Source organism: Aricia agestis, chromosome 4 (genome assembly GCF_905147365.1).
Source record: "Aricia agestis chromosome 4, ilAriAges1.1, whole genome shotgun sequence".
NCBI lineage: Eukaryota > Metazoa > Arthropoda > Insecta > Lepidoptera > Lycaenidae > Aricia > Aricia agestis.
Genome location: NC_056409.1, coordinates 22,772,765 through 22,792,500, shown reverse-complemented (window position 1 = coordinate 22,792,500; position 19,736 = coordinate 22,772,765). Strand labels below are relative to the sequence as shown.

At 43.8% G+C, this 19,736-nt stretch overlaps 1 protein-coding gene across 1 annotated transcript in view; it reads right to left on the bottom strand.

Annotated features, from left to right (window-relative positions):
• Nucleotides 1–210: 210 nt before the first annotated feature.
• LOC121726176 (protein serrate-like) overlaps nt 211–19,736 on the bottom strand; it is a 40,402-nt gene continuing 20,876 nt past the window's right edge. Inside the window, exons 3-15 of the mRNA XM_042113409.1 lie at nt 14,120–14,413; nt 13,793–13,847; nt 13,458–13,709; nt 13,313–13,373; nt 12,393–12,877; nt 11,805–12,196; nt 11,436–11,568; nt 10,387–10,482; nt 9,907–10,055; nt 5,737–6,106; nt 5,418–5,662; nt 2,942–3,277; nt 211–938 (exon numbers count right to left, since the gene is read on the bottom strand). Of these exons, the coding sequence (XP_041969343.1) occupies nt 390–938; nt 2,942–3,277; nt 5,418–5,662; nt 5,737–6,106; nt 9,907–10,055; nt 10,387–10,482; nt 11,436–11,568; nt 11,805–12,196; nt 12,393–12,877; nt 13,313–13,373; nt 13,458–13,709; nt 13,793–13,847; nt 14,120–14,413 (3,417 nt within the window). The 3' untranslated portion in view covers nt 211–389. The remainder of the gene's footprint in view (nt 939–2,941; nt 3,278–5,417; nt 5,663–5,736; nt 6,107–9,906; nt 10,056–10,386; nt 10,483–11,435; nt 11,569–11,804; nt 12,197–12,392; nt 12,878–13,312; nt 13,374–13,457; nt 13,710–13,792; nt 13,848–14,119; nt 14,414–19,736) is intronic.

The following is a 19,736-nucleotide window of genomic DNA, read 5'->3' as shown; positions in this document are numbered from 1 at the left end:
ACAGACAGACAGACAGACAGACAGACAGACAGACAGACAGACAGACAGACAGACAGACAGACAGACAGACAGACAGACAGACAGACAGACAGACAGACAGACAGACAGACAGACAGACACGTCAAACTTATAACACCCCTCGTTTTTGTCGGGAGTTAAATAGGAGGGTTTCGAGGGTTTGGAGGATTAGAAATTAAAACAGAGCACTTCATTTTATGGCTTTTAATCGTAACGATCTTTTTTTTTCATTTTTACAACCTTTACTATCGAAAAATTCTCCTCCGAGCTCACATAAAATTATTACATAGGTCATCTCTTTTAACAATATTTACACACATACATATTTACAAACGCAACAGACTAACGTAATAAATAACTAGGCTACGACGTCACACGAGCACGGTGAGGCGCTCGGGCGGCGGGTGGCGCGCGGGCGGCGGCTCCGGCGGCGGCAGCGCGCGCTTCGTCAGCTCCTTGTCGCGCGGCGGCGTGTTGTTGCGCGCGTCGGCGTTCTGCGCCTTGTACAGCGAGTGCGCGCGCGGCAGCTCCGCGTCGCGCCGCTCCTCGCGTAGCGGGTTGGCGTACCGCCGCAGGTTCTCCTCGTTCTGCAAGTTGTTCGATTTGTCCTCGTCGCGGCGGCGCAGGCGCTCGGCGGCGGCGGCTCGGCGTCGGCGGACCACCAGCAGTGCCCCGGCGCCCGCGCCCAGCAGCAGGAGCGGCACGACGGCCGCGAGTGCAAGCAGCGGGCCGCTCGCGCCGGCCGCCGCGTCCGCCGCCGCCGCCGCGCCTGGGCGCGCGCCCGCCTCCACGCGCAGGCGCAGGGCGGCGCCGAGCAGCGGGTGCTGAGCGAGCCGCCGGCGTGCCACCAGCTCGCTGAGCGCGCGCACCGCCGCCGCCAACGCGCCGGCGCTCTCGCCCTCCTCCTCCTCACCGACCCACTGCGAATTGCGAAAATTTCTCGTAAATTAATTGAGCTAATGAATTGACATTACGTAGTAGTTAGTACACATAACACAGAGTAAGGAGGAGCACTTTAAATTTTGACAGTTGATAAAGTTTTTCTGTCTGACGATCTGTTTACTTTAATTTTTTGTTAAAAATAATAATTTCACCCTTTTTGGTTAATTAATTTATAAGGTTTTCTGTAAAGTGATCACTACCACTTCAGAATTGCTGAAACAACTCAAAATTGTTGAAACGCCTATCTTTAAAGATTAAAGGCTTTAAAGTTCTGTTCAGTGACTTTCGTTCTATTATAACACTTTCGCTGGAAAGTGTTGGAAAACTCATCAGCTCAACATAATAATACAATATTACTAGCTGTTGCCCGCGACTTCGTCCGCGTGGACTTTAGTTTTTTTTAATCATAAAAAGTTTATTGTGCGGGAGCCGTATATTTTCCGGGATAAAAAGTATCCCTTGTCCTTTCCCGAGACTGAAGAAAGTATTGCCATACCAAATTTCATCAAAATAGATTGAATAGTTCAGGCAATAATCATAAAAGTATATTATGCGGGAACCGTACATTTTTCGGGACAAAATTAGTATTCCTTGTCCTTTTTGGACTCAAAGTATCTTTATACCAAATTTTAGCAAAATGGGTCCAGCCGTTTACGCGTGATGTCGTGACCACGCGAAATATAACGTTCCGCGCAGCTTCGCCCACGTAAATTAGATATTTCACAGAAAAAATAGTCCACAAAAAATAGCCTATGCTCCTTTACGTGGTCTACTTCTTATCTGTGCCAAATAACAGAAAAATTGCTCCAGTAGTTAGTGAGATAAGCCCTTTCAAATAATTTCCCCCGTTTTTTCCACATTTTCCTCTATTTCTTGGCTGCTATTAGTCTAAGCGTAATAATATATAGCCTATAGCCTTTCTCGATAAATGGACTATCTAACATTGAGATAATTTTGTAAATCGGACCAGTAGGTACTTCCTGAGATAAGCGCGTTCAAATAAGCAATTTCAAATAATTTTTCCCGTTATTTCCACACTTTCCTCTATTTTCACTCCTCTTAGTCCTAGAACTAGAAATCACCATAATATTATGTTTCTATATAAAATTTGAGGAGTTCGATTACTTAAGGATCCCATCACCAGTAGCGGTAGCACGGCGACCAGCGGAAATGCGAAAGTATGGACAAACTGTGGAAATAAACCTAAGGTGCCGTTCCGATCTTTTTTCGTTCCGGAAAATTCAATTAAAATGCCACTTTATGACACACTATAGTATATGTCATAATGTAGGATATTATTTGAATTTTTAGAACTATAGTCTGTCATAAAGTGGCTTTTTAATTGAATTATTCGGAACTAAAAAAGATCGGAATGGCACCTTAAGTTTATCTCCACAGTTTGTGACTATAGTCTGTCATAAAGTGGCATTTTAATTGAATTTTTCGGAACGAAAAAAGATCGGAACGGCACCTTAGGTTTATTTCCACAGTTTGTCCATACTTTCGCATTTCCGCTGGTCGCCGTGCTAGCACTACAGGTAAAACCCTATACGACACAAGAGAATTTTTCAAAATCGATTTAAAAACGGCGGAGTAATCGTTGAACATATTATAATATTATGTACAAAAAAAAAATATCTCAGCCGAATATGTAACCTCCTCCTTTTTGGAAGTCGGTTAAAAAGCGGGTGCGCAAGTCGATTGTCATGCATGTTGAAAAAGCACGCAGTACTAATTTGGGGATAGACATCATTACATTGTTCTTCAAAATCAAAATTTAAGGTCGAGAGTCACATGAGTAGAAAAAAGACCCACGCTGTAGCATATAGCCCCCGTATCACGCGCTTCCTCGACAGTTCCACAAGGCCGCTCCCTAGACCCTGGTCGCATTCGTGTCGATAGGAAACGACAAGCGAACTTAGGTGTACATGCGCAATTTTACAGTAAGTACCACTATTTCTCCCTATTTAATTCAACTAACCAGGGCCAGATCTAGGACGTCGGGGTCGGCCGGGGTGACGTCGCAGAGCAGCGCGAGCGGCGGCGCGGGCGGAGCGGCGTCCACGAGCGCGGCCGCCAGAGCCCGGCGCAGCGCCGCGCACGCCCGCTCCACGTGGGCACCTCGCGCCAGCCGCTCGCGCGCCAGACGCAGTTGCATACGCGCGCAGCGGGGCGGGGGCGCCGAGCCCGCGCCCGGCCGACACGCCTCCGGCGCTGGTAGCGCGGCCGCCTCCAGGCGCCGCCCGGCCACGCGCTGACACTCGCCGAACGGCGCGCACGGCCCGCGCAGGCACAACGCCGGGGCCGGAACACACACCTTGTGAAAATAATATTAACATTTTATAGACTATACGACTAATTGTCTAAGGGTCAATTCAGACGCAACGCGACGCGTAGATTGCATTTATTTTGTATGGATTTGACCGATTTGCAAGACGTCACACGCTCACGAAATCTGTCATTTCAGTACAAATTTAGAAATACTGGAAATACATCTACTAGCCGCGTTGCGGTATGAATTGACCCTTACGGCTGTTTTCAATAACGTATCTACAGTTAAAGATAGATAGCTATCCTCGATCAAGAGTAATGCTATCTATCCATAATTTGTGTTTCATAATCAACGGTAGGACCTATCTTTCCTTGCCCAACGATAGATAGCATCTTTCCCTCTCTCCTATCCAAGCCTCTAGTGACGTTTCGTTCGATGCCATTCACATAACAATTATAATTCATGTTTAAAACTTTTATATTTTTATTGAAGTAAATAATAAAAATTATTAGTTATTTAAACCGTAAAAAGTTAATATAAAAGTAAAAATATGTTAATGTTTTCATTACGAGTATGAATATTTTTAATAAAATCTCGCGCGTCGTGTGGACTTTGGGTGTATTAAAATTAGTATGATTTGCAGCTTTTTTATTCGTTGTGCATCTGTACGAAAATTTATAATCATAATAAAATTCAAACATAGAATTTGTAGTGACCTCAGTCACTTATTCTATTAATTATTGTAGCAAAGTTTATTTTATTTTGTCAAAATTTATAGTTCCTAAATTTACATTTAAATAAGTTTTAGAAGTAGGTTTTTACAAATTTTATCAAAATTGTATTTACAACTTTAGTTACAACAAGTTAGTACGTTATTGAAACGCAAGTATGGAAAAAAGATAGATTTGCCTATCTTTAGTAGCAAGGATTATGTATAGATAGGATATTGAAAACGGCCGTTAGTCGTTTGGAAGTTACCCGTGAATGAAAATTTCTCGAGGACGAGGCGGAAGGTATTATTCGAGTGCCCGAGTAATCGTTTATACAGTTTATATACTTATGTATTTGTATATATTTTGTGTTTAAATACATCTTTGTAATTTTTCATCTTTTTGGTAAAAGATTGAAAATTACAAATTTGCCCCGTGCGAGTTTCTTACGCCGGTTCTTCTCGCCGGGTTAGTTCCCGAACTGGTGTTAGGCACCAGTATAGTCCCGACGTTCAGAGAATATATCTTGAAAAAAATATTCTGAATATTTTTTTTTGTTTTGAGTTCGGAGGTCGAGGGTCGTCTGCTATACTTATAATAATTATTATTATATTTTAATTTTATTTAGGAGGCCGTATAGTATGTCCGGCGACGACCATGGACTCGGTGAAGACCGAGTCCGGATAGCACAAGTTTTTTAGAAAATTGAGCCTCCTAATCGATAAATTATATTTTATATTTTAAATGAATGATTTTTTTTATTAAATAAGGGGGCAAACGAGCAAACGGGTCACCTGATGGTAAGCAACTACCGTCGCCCATGGACACTCGCAACATCAGAAGAGCTGCAGGTGCGTTGCCGGCCTTTTAAGAGGGAATACGCTTTTTTCTTGAAGGTTTGCAGGTCGTATTGGTCCGGAAATACTGCTGGTGACAGTTCATTCCAGAGTTTTACAGTGCGCGGCAGAAAAACGCACTGTGGAAGACTGCCACTCATCAAGGTGATGAGGATGGTATGTTTTTCGCGTGGGACGATAGCGAAAAGTTGCAGGTGGTATGATTCCGAACAATTCCTCAGAGCACTCCCCGTGATACAACCGATAGAGGATGCAGAGTGAAGCTACATCTCGGCGTAATTCCAGGGGGTCCAAGCTGTTTGAAACACTATGGCAGTCAACAATTCGAGCAGCCCTTCGTTGGATACGATCCAGAGGGAGCAGTTGATATTTTGGTGCCCCTGCCCAGAGATGAGAACAATATTCCATATGAGGCCGAACCTGCGCCTTGTAGAGTTGTAGGCGTTGGTCCGGGCTGAAGTACTGTCTCGCTCTGTTAAGAACACCAAACTTCTTCGAGGCTAATTTGGCCTTACCCTCAAGATGATATCGGAACTGGACTTCGCTCGATATGTTGACGCCAAGTATCTCAATGCTAGGGGAGAATATTAATTTAAAACGCAGGATAAATTTTATCACCTCGTCCGCTTCGATCCGACATGGCAGCGCGCCTGGCGCCAGGCAGTCGGGCGCGCCGCACCATAGGCGCGTGCAGGCGGGTGCGCCATCCGTGCACCGGCATGCGTTGCAGCCCCACCACCACGTGCCGTTGTCGGCGCCGCACGCGCCCGGCCAGTCGGCGCCCGCGAGCCCCGCGTCGCCGTCCGGCCCGCCGTCGGCGGCGTCCGGTATCTCGCCGCTCTCCTCCCCGAGGCCGGCCACCACTGAAACGGACCGCGTCGTTACGAAAGTTCGGATCGCTCGAGCGCCATAATTGTGCATAAAAAATTCCACTCACGCTCGAGACATCTCCTCGCGAGTCGAGCCGGGGGCGGGGGGCACACGCAGCGGGCGAGCGAGCCGGGCGCGGTGGCGCACACGGCAGGCGACGGGCAGGGCGGGTCGCAGCTCGGCACGGAGCAGTCGGCGCCGACCCAGCCCGCCGAGCACTCGCACGCCCAGCGGCCCGCGCCGCCCGCACACCGCCCGCCGTTGCGGCACGGCGCAGACGCGCAGCCGTCCACGGCGCTCTCGCAGCGGGCGCCGGCCCACCCGGCGCGACACGCGCACGCCCACCCGCCCGCCGCTGTCGCCACGCACGCGCCGTGCAGACAGGAGCACCCGCCCGCCGCTAGCGCGATCTGAGTCGGAGGCGGCACTTGCGACACCTGCGAGGGGACGCTCGTTACATACTCGTACAAGTTAGGGTAAATTCAGACCGCAACGCGACGAGGCGAGGCGCGGCGCGGCATAATTTTGTATGGATTTGACAGATTTCGAGTGAGTGTCTGTCTGTCTGTCCGCGGTTTCGCTCAGAGACTATAGGATCTACAAAGCTGTAATTTGGCATAAATACACATATTAATGATGCCGACAAAATGGTACATAAAATCTTAAAAAAATATTTTTTATGGTACCTCCCCTACACATCAAGCGGGGATGATTTTTTTTTGCGACCACCCCATCGTGTGGGGTGTCGTTGGATAGGTTTCTTAAAAAATATTATGGGTATTCATAGATCATTTTCTGATTTAGGGATCCATTTGTGAAATATTAAGTTTTAAAGTGGAAAAAATCGTTAGAGTCCAGTGTCCCCCCCTTCTACCAGCTAAACGGTTGTTTCTGGAAATATGAAAAAATTCACGGGAGTAGGCAATATGCTGAATTTAAAATAAAAACTATCACGGCTAAGAAGACTTCATAAGTCATTGAATAATAGTCGACTAAAAAAATGTATTCGGCGAAGTATAAAGGAACTTTTCGTTCAAATTTCTGTGAAAGTAACTGAGATGATGAGTAGTGTAAAACTCGTTATAAATGTACACTCATTGACCATACAAAATTTTTCAAAAACTAGCCTTTCTACGGAACCCTATATTGCGCGTGACCCAACACGCACTTGGCCGGTTTTTACCCTTCGGGTACGAAACCCTAAAAATGATGTTGATGCTTGTAACGAAATGCCTGATATGACTTTCTAGGTCTTGTCTAGGCAACACAAAAGATGCTGATATAAAAGTATCGTCCAGGAAATGCCCTTTTAAAATTTATGCTGTAAAGGCAGAACATTTATTTTTTGAAGTCTCACATGAATTGTTAACAAAAAAACCTAGGCGACTACAGAGGATAACGAGGTAATCGGTTTTATCGGAATATAGGAAGAGATTAAAAGGGTCGCTGGGATGAAAATATGATGGCAGATAATTAATGGACGATACACATTTTCAGAAAAATTAATTAATAAAAAACCAACAAAACGCAGCGTTTTTTTTACAGAAACATTATTATTAAGTCTAAAACTATACAAATTGTAAACAAATTTGACGTGGGAGAGCCATGCTTCGGCACGAATGGGCCGGCTCGACCGGAGAAATACCACGTCCTCACAGAAAACCGGCATGAAACAGCGCTTCCGCTGTATTTCGCCGAGTAAGTGAGTTTACCGTAGGCCCAATCCCCTACCCTTTTCCTTTCCCTACCCTCCCCTATTTATACTATCCTTATACCGAAAACAGAGAATAACACAGATAATCCAAAGAACTGGCGCCCCATAGCTTGCTTACCTACAATGTACAAACTATTAACGTCCATAATAGCAGACAGATTATACCTATTTTGTGAACACAACAAAATTCTAGCAGTTGAACAACGCGGATGCAGGAGAGGTACCAGAGGATGCAAGGATCACCTAATGCTCAATAAAGCAATACTTGAAGATGCATATCACGCAAAGAAAAATTTAAGTATGTGTTGGATAGATTATCAGAAAGCCTTCGATAGTATATCCCACGAGTGGCTAATAAAACTACTTAGCCCTTATAAATGCCCGATTGCTGTCATAAGCTTTCTGAAGAAAGTAATGACAAACTGGAAAGTGGTTATGACAGCCCATGGAGAAATAACAACAGTAGTTACAGACCCAGTACAAATTAATTGCGGATTATTCCAAGGAGACTCACTCTCGCCCTTACTTTTCTGTCTAGCTATAAACCCGTTATCTCAAATTCTAAACAAATACACAAACAAAGGATACCAGCTCAAGGATAGCGCAAACATAAATCACTTACTCTATATGGATGACCTGAAATTATACGCTAAAACTAAGAAAACTCTAGAAAGCCTAATACATACAGTAGAAATATTTACAAATGACATCGGAATGAAATTCGGACTAGAAAAATGCAATACACTACACATAATAGAAGGACGAAAATCCAGAAATCAAACAGAAGGGCAGATGCTGTTAAGTGGAGAGGAATTCGCATACTTAAAAGATAACGAAACATACAAATATTTAGGTATCCATGAATCTGGAAAGCTAAATCATCAAGAACTACAGCATCAAATAACAAAAGAATACTTTAAAAGAACTAAGAAAATACTGAACACACACCTTAGCGCAAGAAATACGATGAAAGCAATAAATGCGTATGCAACTCCAGTACTACTCTATTCATTCGGCATAGTTAATTACAAAGATAGAGATATAAAAGCAATAGACACTAAAACAAGAAAATTATTAGCACTTAATAAGGCACACCAACAAAAAGCAGAAGTAGAAAGACTATATCTACCGACAGAGGAAGGAGGAAGAGGGTTATTAAATATAGAATCACTGTATAAAAGCCAAATTATTAAATATAAACAGCATCTAAATAATGCGCGTGATTACCTAATAAAAGCAGTTAATGATCATGATAAAAATATAAATAAATACTCAATAAATGTAAATGCAGAAGAATATGTAAGAGAAATAGGATTAAATGGAAGAGATAATATAAATGAGACGGATATTAAAAAAGCTATATTAAAAAAGAAAATACATACCTGGAAGTCGAAACCCTTGCGCGCACAATTCCATAAACAAGTCCTAGAAAAGGAAAATATTGACAAAAATCTCTCGTTTAATTGGATCAAAAAACAAATGATATCCCCTACACTAGAAGCTGCCATTTTTGCAATCCAGGACCAATCTATAATAACTAAACAGTTCGAACGAGATATACTAAAGAAAGAGGTGGATGGAAAATGCCGAATATGCTTTACCAAAGATGAAACAATCCAACACATAGTTTCAGGTTGCGAAAAATTAGCAGGAATACAGTACACACAAAGACACAACAATATCGTTCAATATATTTACTGGGCCCTAAGCAAAAAACACAATTTCAATACAGAGCAGTTATGGTGGAGAGATAAGCTCACACAACCCCAAGTTAAAGAGAACGATACAGCCAAACTCATGTGGGAGATGCCAGTACAGACAGACGTACAAGTTATCCACAATAGACCGGATATAATATACATAGACAAGCAACAAAACATCACTTACCTGATAGATGTCACAATACCCACCGACTACAAAATTGGCGCTAAAGAAATGGAAAAATTAACCAAGTACCATTTGCTGAAAAAAGAAATAACTAGACTCTGGAAAACCAAAGCCATCATCGTACCAATTGTAATAGGAGCAACAGGAATGGTCGCCAAAAGCATCCGTAGATACTGTGACACACTGGATGCTAAATTGGATCTAACCATAATGCAAAAACAAACAGCTATTTACACAAGTACAATTGTTTCAAAAGTTTTGGGAAGTAACATACTAACAGACGAAGGCGAATCCGCAGTACCCTCTCCCTGAAGGCTTCGGGGCGGGACTGAGATGAATGCCAGCGAGAGCTGTGAGAAGCCAAACTTCACTCCTAATATTATAATAATATTATAATAATTATGTGATGATTATTATGAATACATTTTCTATTATTTTTATGATACGCTGTACTTTACCTGTCATTAGAACTCATTTTATCTGTAAACAAATTTTATGTACAAATTTAAAATGTCACAATCTGTTGGTGAGTCTATAAAATAAATAAATAAATAAATGATAATTTAAACGAGTATTAGTCATTTAACAAAAGAACTAGTGCTATTTATTAAAATAGTGGTGAGTGGTGTATTGTACCGGCGGGGATGCGGGTACGTCGCAGGCGGCGCCGAGCCAGCCGGGCTCGCACGCGCAGCGCGCCGAGCCGCCCCCCTCGCGCACGCACGCGCCGCCGCCGCCGCAAGCCGGCTCGCAGCGAGCCTCCTCACGCACGCCGCACCGTTCGCCTGTCGATGAGAAACTGTATTTAAGGGCCTGTTTCACCACTTTGTGATAAAGTGCCGAATAGGCTATTCACAACTTTTCTGACAGATTCTCCATACTTGATCTGTCAAGTTAATTAGTGGATAGCCTCTCATTGTTCTTCGTCACTTATCAGGAAGTGGTGAAACAGGCCCTAAGTGTTTAAAGTTAAGTGTATATTTTAACGTCTCTACCGATTTTTAATCTACACAATTTTTTCCTAGATATTTTTTTTTCCTGGAGTGATCAGGATATTATGGTTTTATAGAATACTCGTATAATAATATAATGATAATAAAATAAATAAACCCTGACCGGTCCAGCCTTCGAGACAGATGCAGGCGTAGTCGTCGGCGCCGGCGACGCAGCTCCCGCCGTTGTGGCAGGGATTCGGCGAGCACGCGTCAGACTCTGCGGCCACGGACAGTTCTAGTTTAGTGAGTGTTCTAACAACCGTCACAACTCACACACCGTGCGGGGTGAGAAAGGGGTCTAGGCGGAAAAAGTTGTAACAACACTCTTTGCCACAGACATAGATCAAGATATATTATTTTTGCTATAGTTGTAAGCCGTACAGCGTGCGCGTGTTGCTCTGTCTGTCTCTCTCTCTCCCTCTTTCTCTCTCATAGAAAGCAAGCTGAGCACTGAGGTAGTAAGTACTAGCACATACTATGTCAGTGAAGCTGAGTTACGATTTTTTTATTATAACTTCGTTCCATCTGGGTTTCAATCATCATCATCTCAAGTTTTTATTATTATCAGACTTAAAAATAAAGAAGGTTATTAATTCGACCCGTATGTATGTGATATTTCCAGAACTGCCCAGTTTTCGTATGTACATGTTAGTCTATATCAGGGTCAGGGCCCAAACAAATGTGCCCAATGGTCAAATTGATCGATAGTAATGTGTGTGTAATATGTTCTGCAGACTGCACTGCATTCTTGCGTTGCGTCAAAATGAGTTTATCGCGGGGGAACCGTACATTTCTCCGGGATGGAAATACCTATGTCCTTTTGTCGGGACTCAAAAGTATTTATGGAAATATTGGTATGGAGCCAAATTTTAGCAAAATCGGTTCGGTGGGTTAAGCGTGAAATGGTAAGAGACAGAAAGACAGACAGACATACTTTCGCATTTAAAATTTTAAGTTATGGATTCGATTATATGCCTGCGAAGTGCGAACCATCGGGATGAACATTAATTTGAAAATTTTACAAAGCGTAACAATTCTTGAGTCGTTCAAGGAATTCCGTTAGGTGTTTGGTGTTATTTCTATAGTACACAATAAAAACTTTAACTAACCTGAACAAAATATTTAAAATAAAAATATGTACAATATGTCAATAAAAATGGCGGTACTAACGGTCCCGGAGGGCGCGCAGCGTGCAGTTCTTGCCGGTCCAGCCCGGCGCGCAGCGGCAGTAGTAGTCGCTCTGCGCGGTGTAGCACTCCGCGCCGTTGGCGCACGGCGCGCCGGCGCAGTGATCGCGGTCGTCCTGCGGGAAAAGGCTGGTCAGCGACGCGAGATACACAAACGAACAGATTCACACATGGTACGAGCGCACGGCGGTCGGCGGCGGCCACTCACCCGACAGTAGCGTCCCACACAGGAGGCAAGCTAGAAGCAGACACGGGATTAGTGAGTTAGTGAGTAATGAGTTAGAGCGCGAGCTTAGAAATTTATTCGTGATTAGTGACAGAGAGGGAGGGCGAGCAGGGCGCGGGGTCCAACCTCGCAATCGGTGCCGGAGAAGCCGACGGGACAGATGCAGCGGTACGCGTCGAGCAGGTCGACGCACTCGCCGCCGTTGCGGCAGGGGCGCGACGCGCAGTCGTCGACGTCGCGCGCGCACGTACGGCCGGCCCAGCCCGCGGCGCACGCGCAGTGGAAGTCGTCCACCAGGTCGATGCACGTGGCACCGTTTAGGCACTGGCCCGTGCAGTCGTCCACGTTGAGCTCGCAGTCGCGGCCCGTCCAGCCCGCTAGGCACGCGCACGCGTACCCGCCCGCTGTGTTGTTGCACGCCGCGGCGTTCACGCACGGGCCCAGGGCGGCGTCCGCGCTCACCCCGCCCCCCGCCTCCGCCGCCGCGCTCGTCCCACCCGCCGCGCACTCGTCCACGTCTGCGAACACGGACATTAATGAAAACACACCCGGAACATTAATAATTAATTAATGAAATTACACGAAAGTTATTCGCAATCATTAATCGCATCGGGCATTAATTAATGAAATATCACGGAAATTAATCGCAATCAAAAGATGCAAATAATGATTAAAGAAGAGTGGGTTGGGGCGTAGGGCGAGGAGGGTGAATACCTTCGACGCAGGTGGGTCCGGTCCAGCCGGGCGCACACTCGCAGACGAAGCCGTCGAGGCGGTCGCGGCAGGTGGCGCCGTTGCGGCACGGCGCCGACGCGCAGTCGTCCACGTCCACGTCGCAGCGCGCGCCCGCCCAGCCGCGCTCGCACGCGCACGAGAAGCCCGCCGGCGCCGCCGCCAGAGAGCACGAGCCGTGGGCGCACGGCTGCGGCGCGCACGGGTTGTCCACGCGCTCGCAGTCGGCGCCGGAGAAGCCCTCGGCGCACGTGCACAGGTACTGGTCGGGGGCGGTGTTCTCGCACGTGCCGCCGTGCTGGCAAGGTTCGTGCGTGCCGCAGTAGTTGAGGTCCTGGTCGCACAGGATGCCGCCCCAGTTGGTGTCGCAGGTGCAGTCCCACGAGGAGCCGTTGCAGTAGCCGTGCTTGCATCCCGGGTATGGCTGGCACTGGGAGCACAGCTCGCCGCGCCAGCCCGGCCGACATCTGGCAACGCGATAAGTGCGACGTTATTGCCCGTGCCGAGCGATGAGTTCAAATCGGGATATGAATCTTTGGAATTAACTCGAAAATCGTAGAAAATAAAAATATTTTACACCTACAGTCTACACATTTTAAAGTGTTACGTGATTGAGTTATCAAAGTACCAAAGAGGCAAAGAGAACTCAAACATAAATAAATAGTTAGTCCATCTATCGGATACGTACATATCACGAGAGGGTCGGGAGTGTTGGGACTCCCCTCTCGAATAGAAGGTCGTTGCGAATCGAACACCTCGTCGTCTGTTAGGTAAGTATTCGTGATTCACACGTCGCGTCGGTCGGGTTAGGTTAGGTCACTAATATGTATTCTGTGGTTAGGTATAGTCACCGAAACCGGTGTGGGAACTGGGAGGCATAATAAAGGTATCGATGAACTCACAGGCACTCCCCCGGCTTGTCGCAGCGGCCGTGCGTCGGGTGACAGCCCTCCTTGCAAACGGCTGAAGCAAACAATTAGTATTTCAGATGAGGGGCACGAGGAATACTTTCAATACGAACCATCGAGCACGAAGGTAGGGACGTACGTTTTTCGCAGTTGTCGCCCTGCCAGCCGGGCAAACAGCGCTTGTCGCCAGAGGGCGAGCAGCGGTAGTGGCCGAACTTGTCGTCTCGCGGTCGGCAGAAGGTGGTGCATGTGGTGTTGTAGTAGTTGGGCTGGCACGAAACGCGCACTCGGTACGCCACCGCAGCCGCGGCGCCCGCGTGCCGCAGCGCGTGCCACTCCGCGCCCGGCTCCACTATGCCTGACCACCACGCCTCCTCGATCAGCCCCGTCTCTGAAACGCACACGACCGGCGTCAGTTCCCTCTCCGGCCGAGGGGCTCCCGCGGGGTGAGAGGGAGGGGGGCGAGCTACTCACCGGGCTCCGTGTAGTTGGAGTCGTCGTAGGCCTCCAGGATCAGCGTAAACGACCTCTGTAACGATAAAATCAGAGTCATGAGAACGGCGGGGCTAAAATGGCCACATTTAGCAATTCCTCTCAATCAATTCAGCAAATGAATTGTCAAACTGACAAATGTCAAATCAGTACAAAAATACAGAAATGAATTGCAAGCAGAGTTGCATTTTGCGATTCATGTCATGATTCTTCAAAGCGACCATTTTAGCCCCGCGGTTCCGAGGGCGAGGAGAGAGCGACCGCGGGGCGCGGGGCGCGGGGTCGCGAACACCGGGGTCGACCACTCACCGTCCAGCGGAAGGAGAAGGGCAGCGCCAGCGTGTAGAGCGGGTCGGCGAGCGTGAAGGAGTCGGTGCCGAGCACGGGCGAGGCGGCGCGGCCGAACGAGCAGGCGCCCGGCGCCGCCGACGTCTGGTACTCCTTGAGGCAGAGCGCGAAGCGCGTGCGGCAGGCGCGCGCGCAAGCAGCGGGCGGCGCGGAGGGTGGGGGCGCCCCGCCGCAGCACGCGCCCGACGCCAGCTGCAGTCGGTAGTTGGAGAACTCCAGCACCTGCAGCTCGAACACGCCCGCCCCCGCCGCGCACTGCACGAACACCACGCGTAAGTAATTAATCAATCTGGATAATATTTATTTTGTATGTTACAATATTTTGTATGTTATACGAGTATGCGTGGTGGTTATATAATATTATGTATTATGTAATATTATGCTACTTACTATCTATACATAACTAGATGACGCCCGCAACTCCGTTGCGCCAAAATTCGTGTCGCGCGGGAACCGTAATTTTTTCGGGACAAAAAGTATCCTATGTCCTTTCCTGGGACTCAAAGTATTTCAGCAAAATCGGTTCAGCGGTTTGAGCGTGAAGAGGTAACAGATAGACAGACACACTTTCGCATTTATAATATTAGTATGGATGACTGGACTTGTAATATAGATTTATAAAAATTATATAGATAATTTTATAATGATATTATTAAATTTTACTAGAACTATGAAACTAATTATAACTAGACTCTTGTACGAGTAACACTAGATAAAATCGAGAAAATTGTATGAGACAATGTTAGTATTCATTATTCTGTTTAATGCAAATATTGTACCAATTTTTTTTACTGATAATAAAGAATAATTAATGGTACTTATACGAGAACAGCCGTTAACCTATAATTTCGCTAAATTTTTTTGTGTTCGTTAGTGTAGGATAGTTCTTATAAAACAAACATTAATTTATAAAAACCCTGGTTTACGTATTACGTTGGTATTACGACGGTATGTAAATTGAATACATATTATCTGGATGCTGTTAAGCATTCTGCCGTCCTTACGATAAGTGCAGTATCTTTTTTTTTGTTGAAATGCGTAGATTACGATTATGAAAAACATTTAATTTTACATTCAGTTTTAAGAGCAGATGCAATATTGCTATAGAGCTTATTACTGTATAGCATTAATGTCCTTTGTGATATTTCACATAAATGCAAAATTCTGATTTGTTCTTTCAATACAAAAAGTGCTTATTTTAACAAAATGTTATAAAATTACCTCGTCACGCCCAAACCGCTGAACCGATTCTTTTGAAATTTGGTATGGAGATACTTTGAGTCCCGGAAAAGGCCATAAGATCCTTTTTATCTCGGAAAAATGTACGGTTCCCAGGCTTTAAATAAACGCAAATTAATAAAGTTTATTGCGTGAAAACCGAACATTTTCTATGATAAAAAATATCCTATGTCCTTCTCCATAACGTAATATTTGTACATGTACTCGTACCTACTCAATACCGATATCATAAGCCATTTTTGTTGACTGCGCGGGAACCGTACATTTTTCCGGACAAAAAGTATCTAATGTCATTTTAATTGATTCAAAGTATCTGCATACAAAATTTTATCAAAATCGGTTCAGCGGTTTAAGCGCAAATCATTTTAGAAACATAGTACATAAATGCTATATACAAAACCTCACTTACAGGAATAAGCATTAACCATTTTTGTACTCTAGAATATGCTACAGTCGGTTTTCAAAAAAATGGATTTCACTGTCGTTAACCTTATTAACATGCATTATAAAACATAAGATGTAAAAAAAGAAAGTGAAGTACAATATAAAAATAAAATATAATTAATTAATAATTAAACATTATAATATATTATAATCGTCTGTGGCTTTCGCTGCGAAAAGAATAGAGATCTGAAATGAGTGCCAAGTTCTATGCAAAATCAAAATATTATGTTCTTATAGGAATAAAATATTACGTGAGGTGGTTTTTTTTTTAATCAAAAAAAAAAAACACCTCACGTAACATTTTGTGAGGCCCCCTTTTGGGTATTCAATAAAGCAAAGAAATAGTTTTTATAATCTTTTTAGGGTACACGTACCCAAAGGGTAAAAAACGGATCCTATTACTAAGACTTCGTTGTCTGTCCGTCTGTCTGTTCGTCCGTCTGTGGCTTTCTGTCTCCAGGCTGTAACTATCTCAAGAACCACTTAGCTAGACTTCAAATCACAGTTAGTGTATTTTTGTTGCTGCTATAACAACAATAACAACTATAATAACAACAACATGGGGGGGCTCCCATACAGCAAACGAGATTTTTTTAACCTTTTTGCTCGATATCAATAATGGCAACAGGTAGGTACTTGAAAATTTCACAAAATCCTTAATTATATTTTGTACTTAAATAATTAATATTATGTATATATACGTGGAAGAGCCATGCTTCGGCACGAATGGGCCGGCTCGACCGGAGAAATACCACGTTCTCACAGAAAACCGGCGTGAAATAGCGCTTGCGCTGTGTTTCGCCGAGTGAGTGAGTTTGATAATAATTAGTAGGTGTCATATTTATGCGAAACTTTGCTTTAGCTTAATTTTGGAACCAAATTACCTACAGTCTATAGACTTTAAATTTTGGATTTTCAGTAAGTATGTGATTATAGCTTAATGGGTGTCGGGTGACCAGTGGTTTTATCAATGGGTTCTCAAATAGGGGCGCACTAAATGCAGCGAAATGGATCCTGTAAACTGTCTTGGACGGTAGGAGTGGTAGGAGTGGTAGGAGGCGGCAAACGGCAGCTGCCGTACCCCAGATTAATGATAATAGTAATTATAGTTTAGAGTTTAGAATGTGTATGTGCATACGAGTACGGTATAGGTATGTCCCCCGTAATAATCGACGACATACAGTTCACTGTGGAAGTGGTACATAACTCTATTCCGCTAGGCTATATTAAAGCAACAATCTCGAGCTGTCAAACGAAACCGAAATTGGTTTTCATCTGTGTAAAAAATATGTGTACGTATACACTTACACAAGCATGCTTGAACATGAATTCTATGAGATTAAATTGTCAACGTGCGGCACGTGCCGACTGGACGTCAAAAAAGAGTGTTGCTGTCATGTATCACACGTCTCAGTGTGTTACTGATAGTGACATCTCTCTTGCTCAGGCCTTTGTTTCTCTATTCCGCTAGGTATATTATTAACTTTATGAAGTAACAGCGCTTTCAGCGCTTACTTCTGTACTACAGACTACACTGTACACACTACAACTTGATAACTCTTTAATTAGAGCTTCAACTTTTTCAGTGAACTCTGTGACAAGGGATACAATATACATCAACCTTTTAAATTGTATTATTAAGGGTTTTTAGGAATTTTATAAGATAAGCCGAAAATGAGACTTTAATTTTATTTAATGTGTATTAAATGTTTAGAGTGTTAAATGCTTATACATAATTAGTTATTAACCTTGCAATATCTACCTACTTCATTTCTGGACTGATAAGTAGATATTATCTACGTATCAGTCCAGAAATGAAGTGAAGAATAGCTTTAAATTTTAATCTTTTATCATATTGTTTTAGTTCCTCCGAACAATAAATCATTACAAAATGTACCTAGATTATGTTTTAAAAAGTAGGACTATTTTTTAAACTACTTATCAAAAAACGTAGATACGCAAGTGGATATTCCACTTGCTTTAATATCTACATGTTTGATATTTAGTAGGTATATCGACACCAGAAAATATATCAATGAACGTAAGGGACAAAACACCACTTTTCAAGAGCGCCAAAAAATCAACTTTTTTTACAGATTCCTCTTTAACTTTATTCTTTCAGTCTGATCTTAATGGTGTCTTTAGGCAAAGTTTCTTAGAAAAGCAAAATGTTTAGCACTGTGCATAAAATTTGGCCGTTAAGAAGATACTTAAACAATTATTAGTACTAAGTCTAAGACCTAAGTGCTTCGTGGATCATTGGTTTTGTTCGGCTATTTCCGTATCCATTCGGCCTGCCCTGCCTGCACAGTGCACTGCCAAAGGGCAGTTCTAGATGCCGAAAACGCTATAATATTGTGTCTACGTAGAGGGCATGTTGTGAGAATTGTACTATAACCGCAGAATAGATAATAGTACAAGTACTATTATATCTAAGCTACCTGCTGAAGGTCAACGTAAGGGGCGTCCACAAATTACGTGAGGTTGTTTTTTAAATTTTCTGCCCCATCCTGCCCTCTTGGTGAAATTTCGTAAGATATTATACAACCCCCTCCTCCAACCCCCAATCTCACGTGCGATTTGATCAAATGTTGTTGGGTAATGGGTTTCTTACGTAAACGCGTTGGATTGTTTGACAGTCAGTAGATTGTTTAACGTCAAAGTATGTTTTTTTTTGTAACAATGAGAAAAAAAAATTACGTGACATTCTTGAGACTCCCCGTCCTCCAACGTATAAGATTACAAGCAAACGAAGAGGCGAATACGGAGTAAAGAGCGGCGTGGAAAGGCATCGACTCGATGACACGAAATAAATTTGTTGCGAAACGCAGCGGCCGGTGTGCTGCAGGTGACCGCACGGCTCGGTGAGAGGTGTGGGCGGGGCGCGGGCCGGGGGGGCGGGGACGGGGCGGGAGCCACGCCCGCACGACTCTGCCCGCCCAGCTCCGCCTGATGCTGCTGAACTTTCATTTTTACACCTAGCGCCGGATTTGTATGATATGACCCAAAAGTGACTAGAGTCTGGACTCTAGATCAGCGGTAGGCAACAGGCGGACCGCGGAATATAATTGTTATGTATTTTATACAAAGTATCAATGAATACATAGATAAGGTATAACGATACCTTTATAAATTTAAAATAATATTTTTAAGCTACATAGGACAAGTGTGTTTTTTTCTGGACCTCGTTAAAATTTTCCCACATTATCCGGACCTCACCTAAAATTACTTGCCGACCCCTGCTCTAGATGAACCGTCAGTAAATTTTTGAATTGGGTCCGTATTCAGCATGACTATTGCCATTTTTTTATTTATTAATTGTTTTATATTTAGATATTTAAACTTCTTCAAATGGGTTCATGAATAGTTAAGAGTCACAATTTGGTCGACTGGATATTTTTTTTCAATGAATTGTCCAGATAGTAGCAGCGTATTACAAAAAGTTTTATTAAATACCTGTGTATACCTACTATTATGTATAGGATAACATAATATTCTGTCGGCTCCGCAGTCCGCTAGTGCGTGTACTCAGTATGGTCTCGAGCGGATATAGTATGTACTTACACGATTATTATTATTTATTATTCTTTTTTTATTTTATTACGAAAGGAACAGTAAACATCTACCCTATGTACATAAAATCACAGCTAATACAAAATACAACAATAATAGTGTAGCCCACAGGCACAGCACTGTCCAGTGCAGATTTCTTATACTCGTAAGTAATCATAATATTAATACGCGAACGAAAAACTTTGTAACCCTTTTTACGAAAAATGGGGAAACGTAGGTGCATGAAATTTTGCACAGTTATAGTTTATTTGGTGAAGGAGTGCATCGAACTAATATTATTTTGAAATTATGCTTTTATCATACATTTTTTTAACAAATAAAA